Consider the following 25,420-nt stretch of genomic DNA (forward strand, 5'->3'; position numbering starts at 1 on the left):
CGCATTGGAGCATATGTTTCCTTTAATTTCTCATAAAAACTGAGGCTGATAGCAGGTGTGTGAACCGTTCTCAGATGTCATTTAATGCTGTTTTTGCTAATTTTTTGAAGACCTAGATGGAGTAAAACAGTCTGAAGTAGATCCAATGGTTTCTTGGGGGACCAGGGAGTCAAAGAAAACAAGTGGATCAGAGGGATCATCATGATGTTTTTGCAGCTTGGATAGACACATTCTTCAGCTTCTTACCTCCTCTGATACATTATGTGTATGCGTCCCAGACTTCTTCAGGAGGTTCAGGATCACCACCTGCCTCGGTCCCTGACGTCGTCATCTCGGTCCCCACATGAAATTTGCTTGCCTTAAAATGCAGCCGCCCCAGAATAGCAACCTAAGAGGGGCGTCTTGGCTGCCCCCCCCACCTTCCCCAAATTTGAGCCTCCCACCTTAGCATTCTACCCTTCCATCTCCTTATTGAGTGCCAGCGGTGGGAGGAGGGGGCACCGAAAGTCGTGGACCCTGCCTGGCCCCGCCCCCGGGACGTCTCTCCAGCCAATGGGGAGGCCGAGCGGATCGCGTGTCACTATAACAGAAGGACATAATCAGCGCGGTAAGTTTGCAGAACCTTACAGCCAGTCTCGGCCAACAGCGGGACGCTCACTTCTTTCAGCTTTTCAGAGGTAAGACAGTGAGTGAGTGAGTGTGTGAGTGAGTGAGTGAGTGAGTGTGTGGCAGGAGAAGGAAGCTCAAGTGCAATATTCCCCCACCCAAAAACAATGTCCACCCAATCTGAGGACAGCTGAGTCCACATGTGTTAAAATCACTGCCACGACTAGAAGAGGCTGAGGGTCAGGGGGTGAGACGGGAACAGGCCAGAGAGAGTGTGATGCTTCTGGGTTTGAGCTCGGCGGTGATTTTATCGAATTTGGTGTTCGATTGCAGAAAGGGGCGCCTGAGAAGCTGTTTTTTTACACCTCGTAGTGTTTTTGTATCTCCAAAATGAGATTGTTTATAATTTTTGGGGAGTTTTTAAATTTACCGTTAAAATATTTTTAAAAAATCATCGGGTTTAAAAAGTTCTGACATTCTTGCTGGACATCCGCTGTTATGTTTTTGGGCTTTTTGTTGTTGTTTCCGTGCCGGTTTTGGTTCGAGTCCAGCGACCGCAGGCGGAGGTTCATACCTGAAGGATTTACAGATGGCTTAAAGCCTTTGAAGCAGCTTTCCGCTTCAGGAGACGATACTAATGAGTTATGCAACATCATCCGGCGGTGAATGGTGTTGTTATTTCTGACATTTAAATTCAGGGGGCTGGGGGGGGGTCACTTTGTTTTGCTTTGCTGGCTGGTATGTTTGATATTGTTGCTGATGTCCACTGATGAAGCTGTAAATTGGGAGTGGCATGCGTACATTTGGGCCGCACATAGCCTGAGGATAAACACTTTAACATCTTGAACAGGAGCCAAAAAACCCTCCCCGACTTCCAATATTACACCGTGGTGTAAACACAAATTTGGAATTTACGACATCCAAAGAGAAAATACGAGGAAGCCTTTAGCATTAGCCCTTTAGCCTTCACGGAGGCCTTTCAGGGTTTATTTTAATTCCTGAGCAAAAGTGGCCTCAGTCAGCAGGGAGCCTCGGTGGAAAAATGATTGAAGGAACCATGTGAGCGCGAGAAGGCCAGATAAGGAGATGAAGGTGGAATTATGGCTAGAGGGGTCCAGGGGAAGGAACCCAATCTTTCGGGTTCCCCCCCCTCTGAAACCGGATCTGGGAAACTGCGCAGCTGACAGTTGGAAATAGTTGCGATGTTGGGACGGCATTCATGGTGGCCTCACGCTAATTTGACTAAAGGGGCAACTAATCCGACATCTAATCACTCGATTGATTAAATTACGAAGACATTCGGGTCGTGTGTGTTTATCATTGATCAGATCCAGTCTGGTAGTGATTACAGACGGGATCAGAAGAGCGATTCTAAAGATAAAGAAGTGCAGAGTGATGGGATGGGGTGCCCCCCCCCCCCCCCCCCCCCCCCTCCCCATTTTAACATTAAACTCTTCCATCAGCAGTTGAAAACGCACCGTTGGCATAAATCTAAGTTTGGCTCCCTACTCACTTATCGTCAAAGAAGCAGATTCATGGCCGAGGATCGAATTTCAGCCCAAAGTTTTACCGCTAATAATAAACCGATTTTTGGGGGATTTGACAAATTTGGAAAATCCCAAAACATCCTCCAAATGATGACGATGAAAAACATTTCGGGATACAGATTTTAGTTTTTATTTATTTTTGGGAGGGGGTTAAATATGTGAGGGCAGCAGGGCGGGGTCGGCAGCAGATATTTAAGACATCTGCAACTTAATCCCGAGCTATAAATAAACACAGCGGGGCTGCTCGCTCGCTCCTTGCAGACAGACTTTAAGTCTCCTTCTCTTCTCTTCTTTTTTTGCCTCCAGGTTGCAAAGTCCACTGTCACCATGTCTGACACTGAGGAAGTGTAAGTCCTTTCACAATTACCTTCACACATGTGTGGTTTGTCAACTCAAGGCCCACAGAGATATAGTTCAAAGCTCTGAGGAAAGAAGCTACAAAGCAGGACCTTGAGTTGAAGATTATTTCGTCAAACTACTGTGCACATTGTCAAGCATGAATTTTCTATTATTTTGAATATTAATCAGAATTTCTTTGCCCCTCTTTCTTACAGTGGGGTCGAGGGTAAGTCGCATCATTTATTCCCTCTGTTTTAAAAATAAATAGATGAATAAAATCCCCCCCACAAATTAGGTTTGCAGGTACAGTCCGGAGTTCCATGCTAAATGAATCTTTGCCTAACTGATTTTACATTCCCTGTAGAGAAGTATTTGCACTGGACAAATCCGTATGATTACAGGTTTGGCTTGACTCCCTCCAGATTCAAGTTGTGCAATAATGCTCTCTCCTTTTTTTTTTAAGCAAATCTGCTCAGATTTATATTACCGTCTACCGCTGTTGCATGGTTGCAGGCACCAATGCTGGCCCATCAGGACAGTGTCTAAAATTTAAATTAAATAATAAATAAAACTGCACTGACCTGTTTGGACAACAAGTCCTGCAGCTCTGCATGACAATCCTGCAACAGCACAGTCCTCCTGAGCTGACCAGCGTCTCAGACTGAAAAGGACACTGGTGACAAGGACATTAAAAAGCCACTTTTGAGGTCCCGTGTGCTCCGCTCTGATCAGCCCAGGAGGACGGTGTTGTGTTTGCTTAGCATGGATCCCTAGTGTACCCACATTTTTGAATCTATTCTGTCAAAAAATGGGTACAAACTTGGGATCTTCTTAAATGTTCTTCTGCTCCTTTCTTTCTCGGATGGACGTGAAGAATACGATGGTAAGACGTAAAATCTAATGATACTAATTTGTCGGTCGTTTTTTTTTTCTCTCGTTAAAACGTGTGTTTTTTTTCGTAGCCTACTTTCCACATGAACCTTAATGTGGCATGCTGGTTAACACTAACTGAGATACATTTTTAAAAAGACCCAGGGACGTCGTTTGCATCAGGGTAGAATTTGTCTCTTTTTTTTGTCTTCGACCACGTCGAGTTGTCTTCAGGAATCAATCCCATCTCATCCATCAATGACTGACCTTTTCCCTCCTGTAACTGCTTGCTGTCTCACATGCTTTAGCGCCATCCGGTGGCAGTTTCACCCCCCAAACTGCCACTCCATCAACCCCCCCCCCCCCCGAACCACCTCTCTCCCTGTTTCCTCCCTTTTCTCTACTTGCTTCCATTAACCATCTCATCGCCCTTCCTCTCCCCTGGTGACTCGCTGCATGTTGTGTAGCTGTACAAGAAGAGGTAGTAGAGGAAGTAGAGGTGGCCCCTGAGGCGGCCCCTGAGGAGGCCCCTGAGGAGGCCCCTGAGGAGGCCCCTGAGGCGGCCCCTGAGCCAGAGCCAGAACCAGAACCAGAGCCAGAGCCAGAACCAGTGGTAGAACCAGAGCCAGAGCCAGAACCAGAACCAGAGCCTGAGCCTGAGTATGAAGGTATGTGGTATGGAAATGGGGGAAGGGGGTATTCTATCATCCTTTCCCAGGTGCGCTCCGAAGGCTGCAGCCAGCCAGACAGACCTCACTAATCCTGACTCCGCACACATGCTCATCATGTCTGCTAATGCTAACGCTACCTTCCTTTCATCGCTTGACAAATTCAGACGGCCCCGTTTAGGCAGTGCTCAAATAGGGGTACGATTTGGGATGCGAAGACGTCTTATATCGATACAAACATGTGTTGAGATGATCATACCCAAAGCATTTTACAGTTACTGTATGACTAATATTTGAAAGTCTATATTTGTTGCACTAAAGCTCATGATTTAGGCTGATATGAAGAGCCAAAGTCCTGCACCACTATATACGTGAGCGTATGTACCTTTAGCTTTTGTCTAATTAGCTCTTGTTCCATTAGCTTTTTTCCCGTTAGCTTTTGCTACGCTAGCTCTTATTCCATTAGCTTTTGTTGAATTAGTTTTTGTTCCGTTAGCTTTTAAACTATTAGCTTATGTCCTGTTTTACAAGTCCTGCAAATAAATAAAAACAATCTCAGGCTGCTAGTAAATGACTTAGCCTAGCATACCGTATGCTAAAATGTTGGCATTCGTAGTGGACAAAGATATCGACTGCAAACAGAGAATATTTGAGGGTTTAAATTCTTAAAAAGGACTAATATTGGCCTCTTTTATCAGTCTAATCCCACTTCTACTACTGTTCCACATGTACTCTAAGTACTTTTATTTAGCGTACATGGTTGCTTTCTCATAATTTGACTTCTAATGAAGTTTAACATCAGATTAAAGACTGCTTCTCTTAAGATGGTGTCTCAGGTTTCATTCTTATATAAATTTTCCACTGTCGCACCATCTTATATTAAACTCACATGCTGGTGGAAAGTCGGTGTTGCATTCACATGTTGTTTTGTTGAAAAATTGCATTAAAAAAGAAAACGTGTTTGATTTAATGCCACTAAATATTTGGTTTAATGCCAAACTCTTGACACCTATAAGGTGTAATTTGCTGCCATGTTCCAAACTATTACTGCATCCTACATGTCTACCCCGACTTTCCAGCTTTAGTTTGACATTTCTGAAGTTGCATGTGAATTCAGGTGTGATCGTTAAAGGAATCATACTTGTTGAACTGTTAGAAGGTGAAACTGTGGCTTCAAAATAATTTTTCTTTGGTAAATTCTCAAATATTGGCCTTTTATTTACCTAAAACTGCAACGAGACCTTCATTTGAAACAGTCTTATATTACAGGCTTTTACTCCAAAACGTCCATATTTTATACGTATATTTTGACACATTTTAGCTTCCCTATCTTTCCCAGTTGCTTCTAATCTCTGTTAAACTATCATTAACTTATAAGCAACTTCCGAAGTTTTAAAAGCCTTCATTTGTTCGTGCTGGCCTCTTAATATCGCTCATTATTTGAGAATTTACAGTTGTTACATTTTGTAGTTTCTCTGTGTTAAACTGATGTGCTGCTCTCAGAGCTCTTGCTAATGCTTTCTGTCTATTCTGCTCTTTCGTTTTGGATGCTTGCTGCATGCAGAGACCTTGGAAGAGGAAGGTATGTTGATTTGGAAAAACACAAATTCTGACGAATCTGTAATCTGTCATTCTGGTTTTGGGAGGACCACGGTGTCCAGGTCTGACGTCTGTACCTCGGGGGAACGCCTGCTGTTCACAAAAATGTCTGTCAAAAAAATCCAGGAGCGCTGCCCAATTGGCACTGAAAGTTTTGAAATTCTGAACAAAAAAAACAGAAAACACAATTTTTAAAACCTTATGGAAGAAGTTTTGAGATTAAAGCTGCTAGTGGAGAAAAAGGGTGAAAGAATATGAGATGCTAACACGTGCTTTACTGCGCAGCGACCCCACCGTTAAACTCTTTGCTATGCCACTCGTCTTCTGCATGGCATGGAGCGCCAGAATCTGGGTGTAAAGACAAGAATGAACCGGGGGGTGGGGGGGGGGGGGGACTTTGTGTTGCTTGTGTAAAATGGTTTTGGGGTCAAGCCAAATAAAAACATGACACATATCGTACGGTACATAAATGTCACAATTTATTTAGATAAATGAGGCTCTTTTTTTAAAGAAAACTCTTTCTTTGTAGTAATTCAACACTGTGTTTCTGTAACTTCACTCACAGCAAGATGGTTCTTTGATATCCACAAATCTTCTTTAATTTGAAAGTGAAGTTTTCAATTGTTTGCTCTTACAGTGTTTACCTGTTGTTCTAACCCTGATTTAAACACTAATTTAAACACGCAATATCCATTTTTTTAATCTTATTTTTTTTAAACATGCAGTTTAATCCTTGTAATGCCTGAGAGAAAGTGAAATAATCGGCTTTGTTTCTAACCCCATGACATGTACTTGTCCCCTCTTCGTTTCCTAACCCTGCAGAGGAGAAGCCAAAGTTCAAGTAAGTTTCCTTCTCGTGCACTTCAAAATGATTTCTGCAGACATTTCCACCCGAGACGTTTGGCTGAAAAAAAAAAAAAAAAAAGAAGCATTAAAGCAATATCAAAATCAGTGCACTTAAGGTGAGAACTCTCCCTCCTTTAGGCCCAGCGCTCCTAAAATCCCCGATGGTGAGAAAGTGGACTTTGACGTAAGTGGACCTGAAGTGATGGATTGAAGGGTTTCTGTCCGACGTTTGACGTGTTTTTGGCTGAAGGTTTGTTTTCTCTACTTCTGACCTGCAGGACATCCAGAAGAAACGTCAGAACAAGGACCTGGTGGAGCTGCAGGGTCTGATCGATGCTCACTTTGAGAGCAGGAAGAAGGAGGAAGAGGAGCTGATCAGCCTCAAGGACAGGATTGTGAGTCTTCAGCGAGAGCCTTTTTAATTAAACCCGGCTAATAATGAAGTCTGCTCTCCTGAAAATGACATCACAGTGAAATAAAACTGAATTGTCAATCATGTTTCAAGAGGATCATATTTCAGCCCAGTAGCATGGCAGCTGGTGAAATAGTCACGAAATGCAATCTATTAGTTTCATGTGCAACTGTTGGTTTAGTTGTCTAAACCTAACTGTTGGTTTAGTTGTCTAAACCTAACTGTTGGTTTAGTTGTCTAAACCTAACTGTTGGTTTAGTTGTTTAAACCTAACTGTTGGTTTAGTTGTTTAAACCTAACTGTTGGTGTTGTTGCCTAAACCTAACTGTTGGTTTAGTTGTTTAAAGCTAACTGTTGGTGTTGTTGTCTAAACCTAACTGTTGGTTTTGTTGTCTAAACCTAACTGTTGGTTTAGTTGTTTAAACCTAACTGTTGGTTATTTTTAAGGCCAACCATTATGTTTTTTCGTTAAGCTAACGAAGTGGTTTTGTTGCCTTAACTTAACTTTCGGGACGCAAAAGCTGACAATTTGGGTCCCTGAACACGAAACCACAACAGTTCGGGACTATTTCACAAACTGCCATGAGACTGTTTTTCTTTCACCCAGGAGACCTCTGTTAGTGTCCCATGTGAAAACCCAAAGTCTTTAATAATGTAACAAAAACGTCCTTATTTTAGGGCCAATACCGGGATGCTTTTACCTGCAAACAATACAACTAAATTGAACAATATTTACATATTTTGTTTGCAGGAGAAGCGTCGTGCTGAGAGAGCCGAGCAGCAGAGAATCCGTTCTGAGAAGGACAAGGAGCGCCAGGCCAAACGAGAGGTTTGTGGTTTTATCTTCTTCTTCAACCATTAAACCCTCAGGGGGGGGGGGGGGCACCAAAGACCACACGGGGTGCGCCGGGATCTGTCTGTTCTGAGGTTGTCAAAAATTTGATTTGCACTTGTATAAGTTAAATCCTAATAACACACTCACTGGATGATTTATATAAAAGTGTGTATATAAAACTATTTAAAAAGATGTATTTGTACTTAGTCAAAACTGTAATTGTTCACAGTATCAGATAAAGATTAGTATTAGTATGAGGTTGTGAACTTCTGGCCTGAATAACGTTTTAATAATCATATTCATGGTCTCGTGGAGGGTCGGACTCGGAGGTCTCACTCTGACTCGTTTTCTTTTTCTTTTTGGTGTGAACCAGGAGGAGAGGCGGATCAGGGAGGAGAAAGACCAACAGAAGAAGTCGGATGAAGAAGCAAAGAAGAAGTCGGCTCTGTCCAGCATGGGCTCCAACTACAGCAGCCACCTGCAGAAGGTCAGTACACAGTAACACCGCCTGCTAGTAGACGTAGCGTATCTGCACAGCAGTGGTTCACAGTCACTAAGTTACTCGAGTATTTTAAGTATCTTATGGACGGAAGCTTGATTTAATTTGCCGTTATCTTACGATCAGAAGTTAGTTATATGGTCATCTTTGCTATCCAACAAAGCTTTTTTCCTCGTGTATTCATGTCTGTTTAAGGCTTCCGTACTTATGTTGCTTTATACTTTGATTCCACTATTTCAGAGGTTTATATTGTATTTTCTTTTATCTGACAGCTTTAGTTCCTTTTCAGATTAGCATATTAAAAAGATATACTGACAGGATAAATAAAATGAGGAAAACTAACTTAATGTCAGTCGGCTGCATATTTACAATAGTATAACTTGTAAAAATGACAACGTATAATCAGTAGTTTTACTTTAAATGCACTCATAATACTTACATGCTTTTATTGAAATGTTAGGAATGCACTTTACTTAAGTAAAAGTAGAAATACCATCTTTGAATACTCCATTGCAAGCAAAAGTCCTGAATTGAAGTATTATCAACTAAATGTACTTTAAGTATTAAAAGTAAAAGTACTCATTGTGCCGAAAAAGCTAATTTATTATGTATATATTACTCTTCAGCTTTGATCACGTTTTAATGTAGTAGTTCATCAATGTGGAGCCAATTTGAGATATTATGTATACTACAAATACTGCGTCATATCATGTCAGCATATATGTAAAAAGTAACTGAAAGTGTCAAATGAATGTAGAGAAGTATAAAGTAGCATAACATTGAAATACTCAAATCCAAGTATGTCTAGATTGTACTTCAGTACTTTTCCTTTGAGATGAAAGTACTGCTGTTGACCTGTAAAAACCCTGAACAGGCTGACCAGAAGAGAGGAGGAAAGAAAGAGACTGAGAGAGAGAAGAAGAAGAAGATCCTGGCCGCCAGACGCAAGCAGCTCAACATCGACCACCTGAACGAAGACAAGCTGAAGTACGACTCAAGACTCAGTGTTCACGTTTTTAGAGCATCACAGGGCGATGAAACGAACTTTAAAAGTGGTGTTTTTATTTATCTTACGTCCGTGTGTTCTCGTGCTTCCTGCAGGGATAAGGTCAAGGAGCTGCACGACTGGATGACCGAGCTGGAGTCTGAGAAGTTCGACCACATGGAAAGACTGAAGAGGCAGAAATACGAGGTGAGACCCCCCCCCTGCTGGGGTAATTATAATGAATATGTTTATTGTTCGTGCTGGAGCTTCTCAGCCTGATGTCAGGTCCCTCTATGGGTCACTGGATGGGAACAAAGGGGGGACGTTTCTATGCGTCATCAATTGTTTGTTTTATTTGATTTATTTAACATATTTGTTGTTAAAATCTACAATATAAATAACAAAATCAGGGGAATTATTGGGGCTAAAAGCAGAATTATTGGTTGGAAGAGGTTGAGAAATCAACTGCATTGCTAAAAGGTCGTTTTTTTTTTGTCTTTCACTCTTTACTTCCCCATTACAGATATTTAGTGAAACAAAAAGTGTTGTTATTGAAGAGTTTATCCTGCTAATGATATATTACAATTTAAGTTTTGATACTTCAATATCTTTATTTTTTTAAGAATGTCTTTATTGCAGGTAATTGTTGAATGCAGTCTATGTTACTACAGCAATCTTACATTTTCTTAAAGGAACTATTTTAAAACGGCGCTAAAGAACGTACAATTACAATTATTTGGCGAATTTTATATAAATCAAGAGGCTATTTTATTATTTTAATAGGGGCTATTTTGAAAAGACGACTTTAAAAATGTTCTTTTAGTCATTTTATATCATCTAGACTGGATATTTAAATTCCTTATTTATAGTTGTTGTTTTTGTTTAATAAAGCACAAAATCGAGGGGGATTGTGAGTTGTAGCGGTTGATTGAGTATTTGAAAACTTTGGCTTCTTTTGCTAAAAAATAATACAGAAGAAATGTTTTGCTTTGTCAGGTATCGTATCGATACTCAGCCTTAAATGCTCTTAATCAACATATTCCTCCACAGATTTGTCCTCGGTATGTACTCTGATCTACACATTTAAAACCCACGAATCCACACTTTTCCCAGACTGTACCAGCTATCTGTTGTTGTTGTGGTTGTTGTTGTTGTTGTTGTTGTTAATGACGGTGAGCATCCAGCCGAGCGAAACCTCCGGGTTTGAACCCTCGATATGCTCTTTGATTCCCTCCAGGTTACAACCCTGCGTAAGAGAGTGGAGGAGCTCAGTAAATTGTAAGTAGAGCTGAGCAGCAGGCAGGTTTTAAAGGCTCGCTGCATGTTAGCATGAAGAGTCATGAAGAACCAGAGCGCCCCCCGCTGGCCGAGAGAGGACACGAAACACCACCAGGAGGGAAAGAAACTGAACGAGGGAACTGAAGAGTTTGTTTTCCAAAAGTGACACCTGAACATCCGCTATGGCAAAAGATAGTCAAACGGTTAAATTCCCTTTATCTTATTTATTTTAAAGAAAGCACCACAACTTTAGTTTCACTTTGCTTTAAGTAAACAACACCACATATGAGTCAGTCTCCAAATGTCCAATTGTTGCTTAACAAAAAAATGACTTTAGTTCAAATGTAAGGAAACTCTTTGCTTCTATTCACATATTTTAGAAGTATTGCATTAGAAAAGCTATATGCAAACAGTAAAAATCTATAAAACGTCCTCAATCGTGACCAAAACAAATCTTTCTATTCTCTCGTAGAAGGTTAGATGGTGGATTCCATCCTTTCCAAAGGTCTATTTATATATATTTTCTTTATTGTCGTTTAATTAACAATGTCATTTTGGAATCAAACTCTTCAGTTAAAAGCAGACGAATGATCTAAAGTGGGCGTAGAAATGGTGTTGAGCTCCTCCACATTCTGCCCAGGTCTGGATGTTTAGCATCACAGAGCTTTGGGTTCAGGTGTGTGAGCGAGCGGTCCAACAGGTAAGTCGGACTTTCAGAGTCTCTCTAAACTATCCAGGTTTCTTTTTTTTTGTCGGGGAAACCACGACGGGCGTTTCAAGGCAACAACGATCAGACGGTTTATAATCAACAATAGTTTGATCAGGAAGTTATGTAAGTCCCAGATTTGAGCATTGATAGCATTCAGTGCTCTTTCAGGACATTCTACAATTACAAATCACATAAACGTGAACACCAAGGAAACACTGATCACATGCATTGGCCCCCCATCTTGGTTTCCCATGATGCCTCAGCCCATGGAGCCGGTTGAAGGAGAGCAGAGGGAAGTCCTTCTTCTCGGAGGTAAATGTGTTAAAGCTGGTGCTGTGTCGTTTTTCAGGTGGTCACGTTCAGGAACCGCATTGATGAGTTACAGAAGCAGTAAGTACTAGAATTGCCGGGTTTTTCTGACACCCGGTGGGCTAATCCTCAACTCCCAACTGTCTGCGTGAACCTTCCGTTAGCCGGACATAAGTGTCATGACCTTTCATGGCAGTTTATGGCAGAAAACATTCCCTTAGTAGAGACTGTTTTATGTTTTTTTGTTTGATGTAAACTGGATATTGAAAAGGCAGATGTTTGCATGTTCGAGAAGATTTGTAGCTTCAGTCTATAAAACAGTTTTGTTTAGTTGAGTTTCAACATAATAGCCCAAAATATGAACTCAGAGGTCATGTGGTCATGTCACGCGTGTCTCCACTACTGTGATGACGTTAGCTATTTAGGAATATTATATTTCTGCAGCACGTTGACTATTAAGTCATTAATATGAACAGGCTAATACGCTGCAGTTAACTAGTTTAGCAGGCTAGCTGACCAGCTAATATAGCTGACTAATATGGTTAGATTGATAATGACTCACTAGCTAACGTAGAAAATGTAGCATAAATGCAATTATTTAAAGGGTTTGTAAAAGTCAAAAGTTAAAACAAACATGTAACTTAAGTAATTTCAAAATTGTAGAAGTCTAGCTCACCAACTTATATAGCTGAAGGCTAATATGGCCAGCTACGCTAACTAGAAACAAACATTTTACTTTCGCCATTTTGAACATTCAGCAGGCTAGCTGACCAGCTAATATAGCTGAAGGCTAGTATGGCTAGCTTGATCATGGAAAGTCAGCTAGGCTAACTAGCTAATGTAGAAAACTTAGAAAGTATAACTAAACTGAATTGTTTAAAACTAATAGTAGCGTTTCATAATATTGGCTTTACGTCTTGTTTTTTCTCTAGACCTCAGTTTGATTTTACTCTCCTGAAATTAAACATTTGTTGACTAAAATGCTAATCTTGTACGTCTTCACGGAGACACTGTTATGTTCATGTGGTAGAAAAGACAAATTGTGGAATTTCATGCAAATGATTTGCTAAATCGACTGAAGATTAAAATATATGTGTATTATTAATTTGTTAGCTTGATTTAGCAAACTGTGTGCATATTTTTACATTTTCTTTTCCTAAAATATGTAATGTCCCAAACATATTATGTGTTATATATCTTTTGTTTCCATTCATAACTGTTAACATACTGGTATTATCCAGTGTCGGTTATGTGAGGAGTGTTCCCTGGCATTCTCTGAGAACGGATAAACCTCTCAACAATTATTGTTCAATAAAATGTAGATAGTGGAAACTCTTTTGAAAAAATGTAATTATTAAGTGCAATTATGACCCAAAATGGTGCATCCTTTTTTCAGTGTAAATGTCAGGGCGCTCCTCTTCATACTGACCCCTTTACTTCTTTGTATGTGAGAGACATTACAACAGTAACTGTAAAGGTAATCACAGTAAGTTAGTGTTGGACTTGGTCATGATTCATTGAAAGGTAAGTGTTGCACGAGTTTTTTCTTCTTTTTTTTCTGCTTGAACCATAGAGACGTCTGACTGTAATGTTGTAGACTGGAAATTTTGCAATTTTTTTGCCATTTTGCATGTGGTTTTTAAGTCATTTTAAAAAAGTCACGCATGTAAAAATGACATTGTTTTAGTCCTTGAGAACTAAAATAGTATTATTTCGTGATCTAGACTGTATTTTGTTCCATTAAATGAAATGTATTTTCATCGTTCATTTACTTTTTTTAATTGACTGTGGCAAGTAAACGTTAGCCGTGCAGGAACGAGTCATTAGCTACGTTAGCTACCCACGATCGGATAAATATACAAACAAAACCTGTTACATGCAAACAAGACAGAAAACTGAAGAATTTATACTCATATCGAGCTGACGGAATATATGTGAACAAGAGGGAGAGCGAGGGTTGTAGCTGCTTTCTGTGCCCGTTAGCATTCCGTTAGCATTCCGTTAGCGAACGGTGTCGGACATGTGAACAAACTTGACTTTAGTGTTTAATTAAAACGTTGCAACATCAGCCGTGAGACTTATGTTTTGTCTCAGACCTTTTCCGCTCCATATTTTCCCTTTTTGGGCCCTGAAGTATTCATTTATTTAGAATTTTACTCTCTCTTGATTTCATTTGACTATTTCCTGCTTGACCTCCGACATTACGTGGACGGATCCACTTTGAAGGGCACCTTCCGTATATATAGCTTATTGACAATTATTACATTTATTTGTATTATTGTTGTTTTATATCGTTAACTTGCTTCTTTTTGATCCTGCAAACTAAATTATGATTTATTTAACAGAGAAAGGGAAAGAAAGTATATTTTCTGAGAGGATTTTGGACGACATTCTAGCAGACGTGCTAATCAACTGCGCATAAAATATCCACCTGCGTTTCCACGTATAGTTTATCTGTTTCCTGATTTGCTGCTCTACAAATTGTTAAAAGCACCCCAGATTTCTGACATTTTGTTGTTTCTTTCCGTATTACAGCAGCAAGAAGGGAGCCGCCCGCCGCAGAAAGTAGACCATCTCAGAAAGCCAACTGCGATCGTCTCGGACACACGCCTGATGAAACAACGCACACGGCGGCGACGAAGGTCGTAGCTCAGAAGAAGAAGAAGCCGGCAACGCTGAGGTGGACTTCAACCCACGTCCTGATACACGCAACCAGGAGCCTTTAGCTGCTGTTCAATAGGAATTAAAACAAAAAAAAGAAAAACTTGTTCGCTCTCAGGCTTCCTCACCCTCAGCTGTTTGGTTCTCAGAATTTTTGTAAATAAAGTGTGACACTTCAAGCCATGTCTGTAGAGCTGTTGTCATTCAGAAATCAATAAAGTTCAGTATTTTTCAGACAGTCATTTGTTCAACACTGTTTTCTGACTGCAGAGATGAAGCAGGATTTTTGGAGGCTCTGCATTTAAATAACTAGCGCAAAGTCTCAAAACGTCTTTATTTTATCCAAATGCTCTCAGCAGTAAAAGTAAAGAATAATGTTTTTAGGGCTTTATAATTTTGTTTTCAGTATTAAAACGTACAAACTCTGCAAAAAATATATATTTAAAAAAGAACAAAACTACAAAAACAAAGATTCATCAGATGTTGGTCATAAAACTCACTTCATGGACTGATTAATAAGATTGCGTCATTATTTCTTATTTCATGTATTTTTTAGAGGCTTGAATCCAATAATTGCCTCTCGTTACTCACCACCTGACTGAGACAACAGGAAACAGGTGTGTGATGGCTGACTGTGCTCACCTGTGTTCAGGTGAGTCTATAAAGCTCAGCAGAGTTCAGAGTAACAGAAACCTCTGAACGTTGAGCTCGTTTTCACGTCGGTTTGGTTGCTGTGATGATTTTAGTTGGGAAGTGATTTGAGAAAGAGTCGGACAATTTAGAAAGAAGCTTTTTTAAATCAAGAATCAACCTTTGCTGTTTTTATTGTTCAGTTTTGATACAACCAACACGTTTCACTGAGCTGACTGAGCGACATCTTCATTTCTACAGCCTCCAACATCACAGCTCCGGTTACACTGAGCATGTTTCGTACTCAGCCTTCATTCAATAGGACAATACCAACCAGGAAGAGACTCCTAATGACCACACAGAAACATCAACTACTCAGAGACACAGACACCAAAACAACTAACAAGAGATGCAGAACGGCTTCAGAGTGATGCAGAGACTCTCAATGACTGAAGGAGCAAAATGGCCACAAAGAGAGAAATGGCTTCGAAGAGTTGATAGTTGACTCAAAACCACTCAGAAGAAGGGCTGAACAGCCACCAAAACATAAAACGACAAAAACTACACCGAGACATAAAACAACTACAAAATGACCAAAATGAAACATAAAAGAACTACGAAGAGACACAAAGATGACAAAGCTACTAAAAAGAGATGCAAAACAGCTTTAAAGTGACACAAATAGACTCATGGCTGTGAAAAAGGGAAAAGGAATCTTTTGTTTTGTTTTGCAATATTTAAACATTTTCTGAATTCCTGGTGTTTCCAAACTAAAACATGTTAAAAACAAAAGCTGTCTTGGCTCACTGGGACACTTACACATCATTCATGTTGTTAACATCTGAGCTTTTATTGTGATGGGGAAAAAATGTCTCCTGGGAAAAAAAGGTTTATTCTGAAAGGTTTAACAGTCTTAAAAATCATTAGCTCATGTGATGATGATGATGATGATGATGTTGCATTGCTTCCTGTACGATCAACTCTGAAGGCAAACATGGCAACAACAAAAAAAGCAGAAAACATTCCTGTGAACGCTGTGAGGTTGACTCCAGCTGTGGTGTCACAAACTCAGGGAACAGAAATACATTCAAACAAGAGAAATCAACCTTTTGCAAATGGCACCATTATTCAAAATCTGACAACTATTTGCTTCCAAAAGGTCATATTAGTCGTAGTTACTTGTGGGAGCCTCTTTGCAAGCGACAGACCTTTGTGAAACGTTCTGCCACTAACCGACTAAAACTCCTCAAAATACAATTCTACCAAGTACCGGCTCGCCTCCAGCCCCAAACAAGGTGGAAATCTGAATTCTACATCAACGAGTTTGGTCCTGATGTAGTGAGCGGCTACAGGTGACTGTAGACATCTGGTGTCTCATGAGCCTGATTTGATAAAGATTCACAATTAAAAGTACAATATTCACATGTATGTAGACGAAACCCAGAAGCGATAAACCTGAGAGGGAAACAAAGAGGAAATCTGAATGTTGGATTCACGTTGAGTTTTTTCTCACCTGCGTTCCTTGTTGTCCAGCTTCACCTTTCTGTCCTTGCTCTCCTTGACCTCCCTGCAGATAAAAAATATACCTTTTTTCTGATTGTACGGATATTATATAAAAAAATACTGTGTTTTTCACATATTTAGAATTTGAATGGCGTCTGTAAAAATGACTATGAATAGCAAACATGAACATTTATTTTCAAAATAAAAGCATATAGAAATAAATGGAGAAAGTCCAAGTTATCTATTCGAGTGGGAGACTGAGAACCAGGTGTGTGTTAGTCTTACTGGGGGTCCTATGATGGAGCGTCCACTGTGTCCCTGTAGTCCTTGGGGTCCCTGAGGTCCTGGTACACCTGCATCACCTACTGGACCAGTCGGGCCCTGGAGACAGACGGAGGCAGAGAACGTGTTAAAGACGTGTTTCGGCTTGTTTAAACCTGAGAGGACGACACCGACCTAAAGACTTGCTGCTGATTGGCTAACCTCAACAGTTCAACACTCAACTTTATTCATATAGAACCTTTCACACTAACAATCAGCCCAAAGTGCTTCACAGAGCAAGATCAAAACGCCACGGATATAAAATAGAATTTTGCAAGACTAAAAATGACAAAAATAAAGGTCACTAGAATAAGAATTGCAACTTTACAGATTAGTGGTCCACGAGCTAAAGAGAGAGAGAGTCTTATCTCTACAGGCTTCCTTCATTTCATCTCGTCACGGTACTGACGATAACAGAATCAGTCCGCAGCAAACATTTGAGTCAAAGTCCACATGGCTTCAGGATGTTAAAAACAATCTTTTCTGATTAAGTTCTGTGTGTGATGACTCAGTGTTTGTATTCCCTCACTTGATGCTGCTGCTTTTTGATTAAATGTTTACGTCTCTTCTGTCTGATTTTTTAAACGTCCTTATCTCTGAACAATCCTAATTCTGCGAACACTTGTAGGTGCTTTTTTTAGCAGACGAACCACAGATCACATGTCACACCTCTGATAGCAGCTGTCAAACGTGAATATTACGATGTTATGAGATCAAAAGAAGATTGAAAGAAACCCGTAATCGGCCAGTTGATTGAGCTGTTTTTTACCGTACGGTGATGAAAATGTGTCAAAGAGCGTTTTCCTGCGACTACCGCAACATGTCTGTGAACGTGCAACATGTCTGTGAACGTGCAACATGTCTGTGAACGTGCAACATGCCTGTGCAACATGCCTGTGCACGTGCAACATGCACGTGCAACATGCACGTGCAACATGCCTGTTTGCCATTTCCATACAGCTTTTCTATCGCAGTACTTCACAATGTGCATGAAAAGACGTGGCTGGAAACACGGCTATTGAATGATATGACATCTTTTTTTAAACACTTAAGAGAAGTGGTGTCCTGAAGGATGGAGGAGATTTGGATGCAGTTGTTACTTTAAATCTAATGAGAGGAAAACTTGGCATGGAAGCAGAGATGACTGTCAACAGAAAGGAGCAGATCTGGTGGTGATCAACAACAAAGAGGAACAGGAGAGTGTGTTTGTTCATGAGTGACTGATCTTGGAAGTAACTGCCAGTGACCTGCTACTTGTGTTTTCGACCTGCTTTGTTCTGCCAAAGTCCCGCCCTTTTCAGTGTCCCCCCCCCCCCCCCCCCCCCCCCCCCCCCCCCCCCCCCCCCCATGGGACATTGTTTCAAAAACAATTTGAAGACAATTTGAAGACAACAATTTTATGTGCAAAAAATTATCTTTTAAACTGACAAACATCAGATGTGTAATTCATGGCACAATTCATACAGGATCAAAATATATTTATTTTCTTTTGCCGTTGAGCACCGTACATATTTTTTCCAAAATAAGATGCCATGGTGGTCAACTGGAAGGGGCGGGACTTCGCCTCTCTATTGATTGCAGTAAAGTTCCTGTAATCCAACCAGCTTTATCTCTGTGTCCTGTTTACACCTCTGGGTCCACTTCCCTGTTGCTTCTGTCCATGAGCTTTAACACAATGTTGTTATTTTCACCTGTCAGATTGTGCTAAACTTAAGGCTTCGATTTACAATTAAGAGTAAAATGTGGTTGATGAATATGGAAGAGGACGACATACAGACTAGACATTTCCTAATATTCTTGTTTGATAAAAATTGAAGACTTGAATGAACACGGAAGAACCTGAAGGTCTGATCTCAGTTCTTTTGACGAGCAACTTTTTTTTTTAGAACCAACATTGAAGTCAGGAATTAAGGAATTTGCGGGAACGTTTGATTCATTCAAAGACGTCTGCATAGAATCCTAAGAGGTAGAGGATTTATAGAAACAAGACATAAGAAAAACCCTCGTAACTTGTTTAAATGTTTATTTTTCTATTCTTTAATTTATTCTGATAAATGTAAATGTTAGCTTCATGCTGTTGTGTCCATTACTACTGCATGGTGTACAAGTGGATCCTTCTTTGATTCCTCTCATTATTGTCTCTGGTCTACGAGTCGTGAAGGAAATATGGAATAAAATAAGCTCGAGACGGCAATGGGTGGACAGATCACCGCAGACACGTGAGACATTTTGAAGGTTTTGGTTTTCCATCACGATTCCATCAAATGTACTGTTTGTCACTAAAATACAGCTTCATGCTAGGTCAAAGCTACATGAAGGACTGTCTCTTTTTATTCTTCCCTGTTGGTATTACAAGTTAAGGAAGTCATAAACTATAACAATTTAACATTTTTAAAACTTTCAGAGACCTGCAAAGCTACTGTATGATGATGAAATATAATGTGTGACTGCTGGGCTAAACCACAGAACGATGAACGGAAAACAAGTGCTACCTTGTTTTTTTTTACAAATCACTGATTGGCAGCCCTTACAAAGTACAAATCTGGTTTACATTTTACAGATGATAAAAACATTATAAATGACGTCAAATTAAAAAAATAATCACAAATGTTTAAAACGACATTTTGTTTGTCCGACAGGTTCTGGGCAACAGGATTGCCACACTATGACAGAAACAATGAGGCTGCGACATGTTGCAATCAACAAGGACAATGGAGAGAAGGAAACTCTGTTTATAAGAAGTGGATCTGTGAGAAATAGATCTCCTGGAATCTTTGATGAAGAGATCTTACATCTGTTGGTTTGTTTATTCTTTGTTTTATGCTAAATAACCTGGAATACACAGAATGTTCCTCTGCCTGTCATAGTCTGCATTAGAAGTCATCAACACAACTACATGTGCACCAACTCTGTCGTCCTACTGTTATAATGAAAGTAAAATAAAAACATGAAATTGCAGGTTGTCTTTACTTTGGTTGTCGTAGATGATTAATACGTCTGAATTCAGTCAGTTTGAAGTGTTTCCTTTGATTCACCGGCTGCTAAACCTTCAGATGCCAGTGAGAAGCTTCACCAGAGGCCCTTTCCACAAAGCAAGCTCAGAAAAGTGGTGCTGAGAGTTCAAATCCTGGGCGGTCATAAGGGCGGTTCCATGATGTCGAGATACTCGAGTGTGCACGCTGTTCTTAAGCAGCCCAAGAGCAACAGTTCACTCTGGAGGACGTGGAGCGCTGTGATTGGCTTATAGACATCCAATCAAATAAGTTTGGGCATTTGGGTAAGATGACAGAAATCTGGACATCCTACAAAAGTTGGGTCGTAATAAAAGTTGAAATGTAATTGAGGCACCCCGGGGTGCTGCAGCACCCACAGCTTTAAACTCCAGTTAGGTGAAGAAATACTGGAATTTATCGCAGTTTTTACAAAGAAATTCCAGCACAAAATGAATGACTGTTTCATCCCCCCCCCCCCCCACACACACACACACACTGCTGTCAGTCCAAAGCGCTGGTTGGTTGATGGTATATCTGTGTTTGTGGTTTCCTACTTCCGTGACGCTCGCCGTCTAAAAGCTGCTCGACTCGCAGAGCAAAACGAATTACCGTCACTCGGCTTCAAGTTCTTTCACCTCTCAGGATGTCTGCAGACGCTCACGCGCCAGAGCTGAAAGTGAGATTCAGCAAAAGAGACGAAAAGAACGGAGGAGAACAAGAGGAGGTGGACATCTACGACACTCTGGAACAAGGTCCTCCTGATCCTCGGCCCCATGAAGGCAGTAAGTATGAACACAAACCAAATGCTGCACGAGGACGACGGAGACGTCTGTTCACGTTTGATTCAATCCTGAACGACGTTTTGTGTTCATAGACCGGTCTGGGCTGAAGGACCGACACTTTGAGACGTTGAAATGCAATTTATTACCATTTGAGTTGAAATGTTCAAGTTCTTAGTTATTGAGCAGGCGAGTGCATCAAACGTGCTTCATGAGAATCGGTTTCACCGTGTTTTGTCTCTGTAGGACCGCTCACTGAGAACCGTCCTGCAGCGGTCAGAAGAAGAGCGTTTGGAGCCACTGCAGCCATTCTGGGAGTGCTGTATCTTGTGATTCTGGCTGGGATCTACATGCGCAGTGAGGATTTGCTTTTTATTCTTTGACAGCGTATCGTGCTCTGTTTTGTGCTCTGATTTCCTCGACCTTGTAATCCTCCTTTCCAGCCCGTGTGGTGTTTGGGCGCCACAGAGAAGTGTCAACAAGAACTAATGAAATACTTTGAGTAGATGTGCAGCAATAGTGTAAAAAATGCCCGAGTAGCTATTTAGATCAAACACTGTCCAACCAGTAGTTGAATCTAAACAAGCGTCACACATGATCGTCTAATGGAGCTGAAGCAGTCTGCATCGTTTAAATGAAGTAAGAAGCGTTTCTTACAGTATCTGTGAGCTGCTTCATACACTAAACACGTAACATATGTTCATTAATCTGCAGCCTCTCGTTTGAGAAGTGCTGCGTCAAAGAGTGACAGAGTGACGGAGATGAAACACAGCGAGTAACTCGACGCTGTCACGACTGTAAATCAGAACAATGTGACGTCTTTTTCTTTTGTCTCATGTTCCCACCAGATATCTTTGTCACGTTGGAGATACAGAACGTGCAGACGGAAAGAGACCAGCTCCTCATGAGTCTGAACCAGTCTGAGACCAGAAACATCAATGTCACTGAAGAGAGAGACCAGCTGCAGACCAGATACGACAACGTTAAAACACAGCTGGAGGAAGAAAGGAAAAGTCACAAGAGAGCAATGGATGATTCATACTTTAACTTTTTTTTAGACCCGAGACATTAGACATCGGGTTATGGAGGGTTTTTTAATAAGTAAGTAGTTCTCGGGGGAGCTCGCTACTCGCCAGTTCTTCTGTTTGGTCTGAAAACTCAAATTTAAATCCAATTTATCCACAAAATACGAGCAAAGATTGTAGTGTTTAGTAGTAACAGAATCCGCTCTCATCGAGCCCTTTCTTTCACTACTTTAGTTAAACACAAGCTACCGAACTCTGTAACCGCTGACTCTGCAGTTAAGATGTTATTAAATTGTCTGTTTGGTTAATTTACTGAATGAAATACTGTGTTTTATGAATTCAGTGTTTCATCTGAATTGTGTTTTAGATTCATCAGTTGTTTTTTCTCATGTTTGAAATGTATTTCATGCTTTGTTTTATGTCTTGCTGATCAGTTTTAGTAAATACTGGGTTCTATTGATGCTGGTTTACACTATTATAAATAAACATTTACTCAAATCTCTCCGTCTCTTTGTGTTTTGTCTCTTTGTCGTCATTTTGTGTCTCTTTGCGGTGGATTTTTGTCTCTTTGTAGTTTTTCTGTGGTCAGCTTGCATCCCCTCGCAGCTTCTCTGTATCTTTTTGAAGTTGTTTTGTATCTTTTTGAAGTTGTTTTGTATCTCTTTGAAGTTGTTTTGTATCTTTTTGAAGTTGTTTTGCGTCTCTTTGAAGTTGTTTTGCGTCTCTTTGTAGTTGTAGTTTCTGGTTGGCCTGATCAGTACTCCATCATTGACTTTGAGCCTTTGAAAGGTCAGAGATGGCCAACCGGCCCCGGAGTGAAGCCGACGACGAGTGACCGTGATGTGCAGAGTCTAATCTGTGCAAACAATGTGCAGAAGCATTCATGCACAAAAGATCACTGTAACCAACAATAAAGGCAAACAATTAAAGTAGAACAAGATGACAGGATTTAAAGTGGAAACAGACAACTTTTATTATTGGCGCCGCTGTCACAAAGACAACGGGATCGCTTTCCATCTTCCTGAGAGACAGAAACTACTAACGACTCAGGACTCAGGACTCAGGACTCAGGACTCAGGAGGATTTTAACTCACAGTGACTCTTTGGTAACTGGGGATAGTTAGTGTGGGAAACAAAGCAGCACCTCTAACGGGTTTGGTTGAGCTGTGGTCGATGCACTTCCTTGGAGTCTCCATTCTCCCGAGCAGATCGTACCCGGTGGACGACAGAATTATGTACATATTGAAATGGAAGCATAAAGGGAACCAATCCAAACGCCAATGTTGTCATTATTCTACAGCCATTACATTGTGCAATGAACATCTAATTCATATACTGTAGATCAGGTTAATGAACTAAATGTCTATTAACACTTCAAAAAGGAGAAAGGTCCCGGGTGTAAAACGTTGGTTTGGCAGCTACGACGACTTTTTAAAGCATCAAGATAACGGAAAAAAAAAGAGTCCACTTCCTCGTCGGTCTGTACAGAAGTGTCTTTTCTCAGAACAAGCTTTGATAAAATCACTGAGTGTCGTCAGTCGTGACTTAAAACCAGCACAACCAGCACCACCGGATTCCTGGGCCTCCCTGTTTGAAACACAAATAGCAGGAGTCGATTACTTTGTTTTACTACAGGAGATGAAGTACCAGCACAGGAGCAAAGTACTGCTGGACACCTAAAAGAATCAACAACTCCTGTGTTCTCAGAGGTAAAATGAGTAAATGTTGTATTAGTGGAGTCTGGTGTCTCTGAAGAGAACACAAACAACAGCTTCAGCTCCTCGTCATGAAGTCTGTCTGACAGCGAGGTAACGAGGGGAAAGTATTCTGAATATAGAGTTCACTTAAACTGATGAGATTCTTTTAGGAGTCTAAAATACATTGATTTGCTCCCGTGCTGGTACTTCATCTACTGTAGTACAACTCTGACTATGAGAACCTCATACAAACACTTCTACACTTTCACTTTAAATCATGAGATGATCTTCATGGTATTGTTATGGTACACTAGTAATACTAGTAAGCACAGTACTACTTTACCTGTATTCTAAAACGTTAGTATCTGATGTTCTTTGTGATTCTTGTAGCTGTTTGTAATTCACGTTTTATTGTGTATATACACTGTATATATATATATATATACACTGTGTATATATATATATATATACAGTGTATATATATATATATATACACTGTATATATATATATATATACACTGTATATATATATATATATATACAGTGTATATATACATATACAGTATATATACACATAAACATAAAGATAATAGTTTGGCTGTGGTGCAGCCATTTTTGATATTTAATTAGGTTCCTGAAGAGGATCAGTGTTTTACTCTTTCCTGCATTTTAAGAATGTAGATGTTTATTAGCTTTGTATGCTGTTAATAATAATAATAATAATAATAATAATAATAATAATAAAAAAATATTAATAAGAAGAAGAAATATAACAATAACAAAAACAAGAAGGACAAGAAACAAAATGCATACACCAAAAACTGACAACATATTCATTAATAAATAATAATGAGCAATATAAATATCAACGTAAACTACTGTGTGATACTGATATTTCATATTTCATAGCAATGATGTGAACTCAACCATTCGGTCTGATTATATCTTGTTTTAGTTAGTTTGTTTATTTATTATATCTTTACGGTTTGATTTAATATAAATATGATTTTTACTGATGATCCCTCTGCTGCTGTAATACCACAGAGATCCACCGCTGTGTAAAGGATAATCTCATCTTATTATATTATAACAAACACCGTTCACACAAGAAAAGCAGCAACGTGCTTCACAACCGGGGAAATAGACAAAGAATGAAATAAGATGGAAAATAAAACATTCTTGATAAAATAAGAGAAAAATAAAAAAGCAAGATTAAAGCCACGAGCAGCCACGACGGAGTTCAAACTGTTTTTAGTTCAAATGCAGAAAAAGAAAATCTGGTTTCAGGCTTCACAAAGTCACTTCATCTGGTTTCATTCAGTCTGAAGCAGAGATGATGATGATGATGATGATGATGATGATGGTGGTGATGATGATGATAATGATGATGATGATGGTTTTCATGGTGATGATGATGATGATGATGGTGGTGATGATGATGATGATGATGATGATGGTGATGATGATGATGATGGTGATGATGGTGATGATGATGATGGTGATGATGATGATGATGGTGGTGATGATGATGATGATGATGGTGATGATGATGATGATGATGGTGATGGTGATGATGGTGATGGTGATGATGGTGATGGTGATGATGGTGATGATGATGATGATGATGATGATGATGATGATGATGATGGTGATGATGATGGTGGTGGTGGTGATGATGATAATATAATATAATAACTTTAGTGCAAATGAATCCGGTTTTCTGAGAAATGTGAGACGACGTAAGAGGATCAATTATCTTATTAACATGTGAAGAGTTTTTACAGAATTAAAATGAAATAAATGGAACATGAGAATGAGATTAAAACACCTGCAGTTCTTCTTCTAACCACACGGGGGCGCTGCAGCTCTTTGAGACAATGTGTGACAACTATTATTTAAATGTTTTCTAAATTAAAACGTTTTCCTGATGACGGATAATAAACTCATATTTATTTTGCAGCTATTGTATAAGATATTTATATCTATATATAGATATATAGATATAAATAAATAGAGATGTAGATCGAACCTTTAGAAAAAATTTAAATATAATTAAACTGAATTATAAATGTATATTAACAGCGGAGTTCTTCTGTTAAAAGCAGTTCAATTAATATTTAAATTGTAGCAATTAATGCTTCAATGTATCTAAAAAGTAAATATCTAAAATATACTTTGAATGTTTATTTTGTAACTTCACCACAAACACTTTCATTTCCCTGAAAAATAAAAAAGTGAAATGAAATAATGAATCATAAAATAAGAGTTTTAAAGAAATGAAGAAGCCGAGTCGTGTTTCTGTATAAATA

General features: G+C 39.7%; 1 protein-coding gene across 2 annotated transcripts; it reads left to right on the forward strand.

Annotated features, from left to right (window-relative positions):
* The first annotated feature begins 593 nt into the window (after nucleotides 1-593).
* Nucleotides 594-14,228, forward strand: tnnt3a (troponin T type 3a (skeletal, fast)). Of its 2 annotated transcripts, XM_079162838.1 has the most exons (10): nucleotides 596-677; nucleotides 2,460-2,530; nucleotides 6,614-6,659; nucleotides 6,754-6,870; nucleotides 7,639-7,716; nucleotides 8,096-8,209; nucleotides 9,096-9,208; nucleotides 9,323-9,413; nucleotides 10,444-10,484; nucleotides 14,038-14,228. In XM_079162838.1, coding segments are annotated over exons 2-10 (636 nt in total). In that variant the 5' UTR covers nucleotides 596-677; nucleotides 2,460-2,528; the 3' UTR covers nucleotides 14,072-14,228. The 2 variants fall into 2 exon arrangements, with proteins under 2 accessions (XP_079018963.1, XP_079018964.1); XM_079162837.1 differs by lacking the exons at nucleotides 10,444-10,484; nucleotides 14,038-14,228 and adding an exon at nucleotides 9,493-9,618 and having other exon boundaries at nucleotides 594-677; nucleotides 9,323-9,443.
* The last annotated feature ends 11,192 nt before the right edge of the window (nucleotides 14,229-25,420 follow it).

Source organism: Pholis gunnellus (genome assembly GCF_910591455.1).
Source record: "Pholis gunnellus genome assembly, chromosome: 7".
Classification (NCBI taxonomy): Eukaryota; Metazoa; Chordata; class Actinopteri; order Perciformes; family Pholidae; genus Pholis; species Pholis gunnellus.

Excerpts from the sequence above, each read along its gene's own strand:
- tnnt3a (XM_079162837.1), top strand. Across the intron at positions 8,210-9,095 it reads ACAGCAGCCACCTGCAGAAG|GCTGACCAGAAGAGAGGAGG; the intron begins GTCAGTACACAG and ends AACCCTGAACAG. Across the intron at positions 9,444-9,492 it reads CCCCCTGCTGGGGTAATTAT|TCCCTCTATGGGTCACTGGA; the intron begins AATGAATATGTT and ends CCTGATGTCAGG.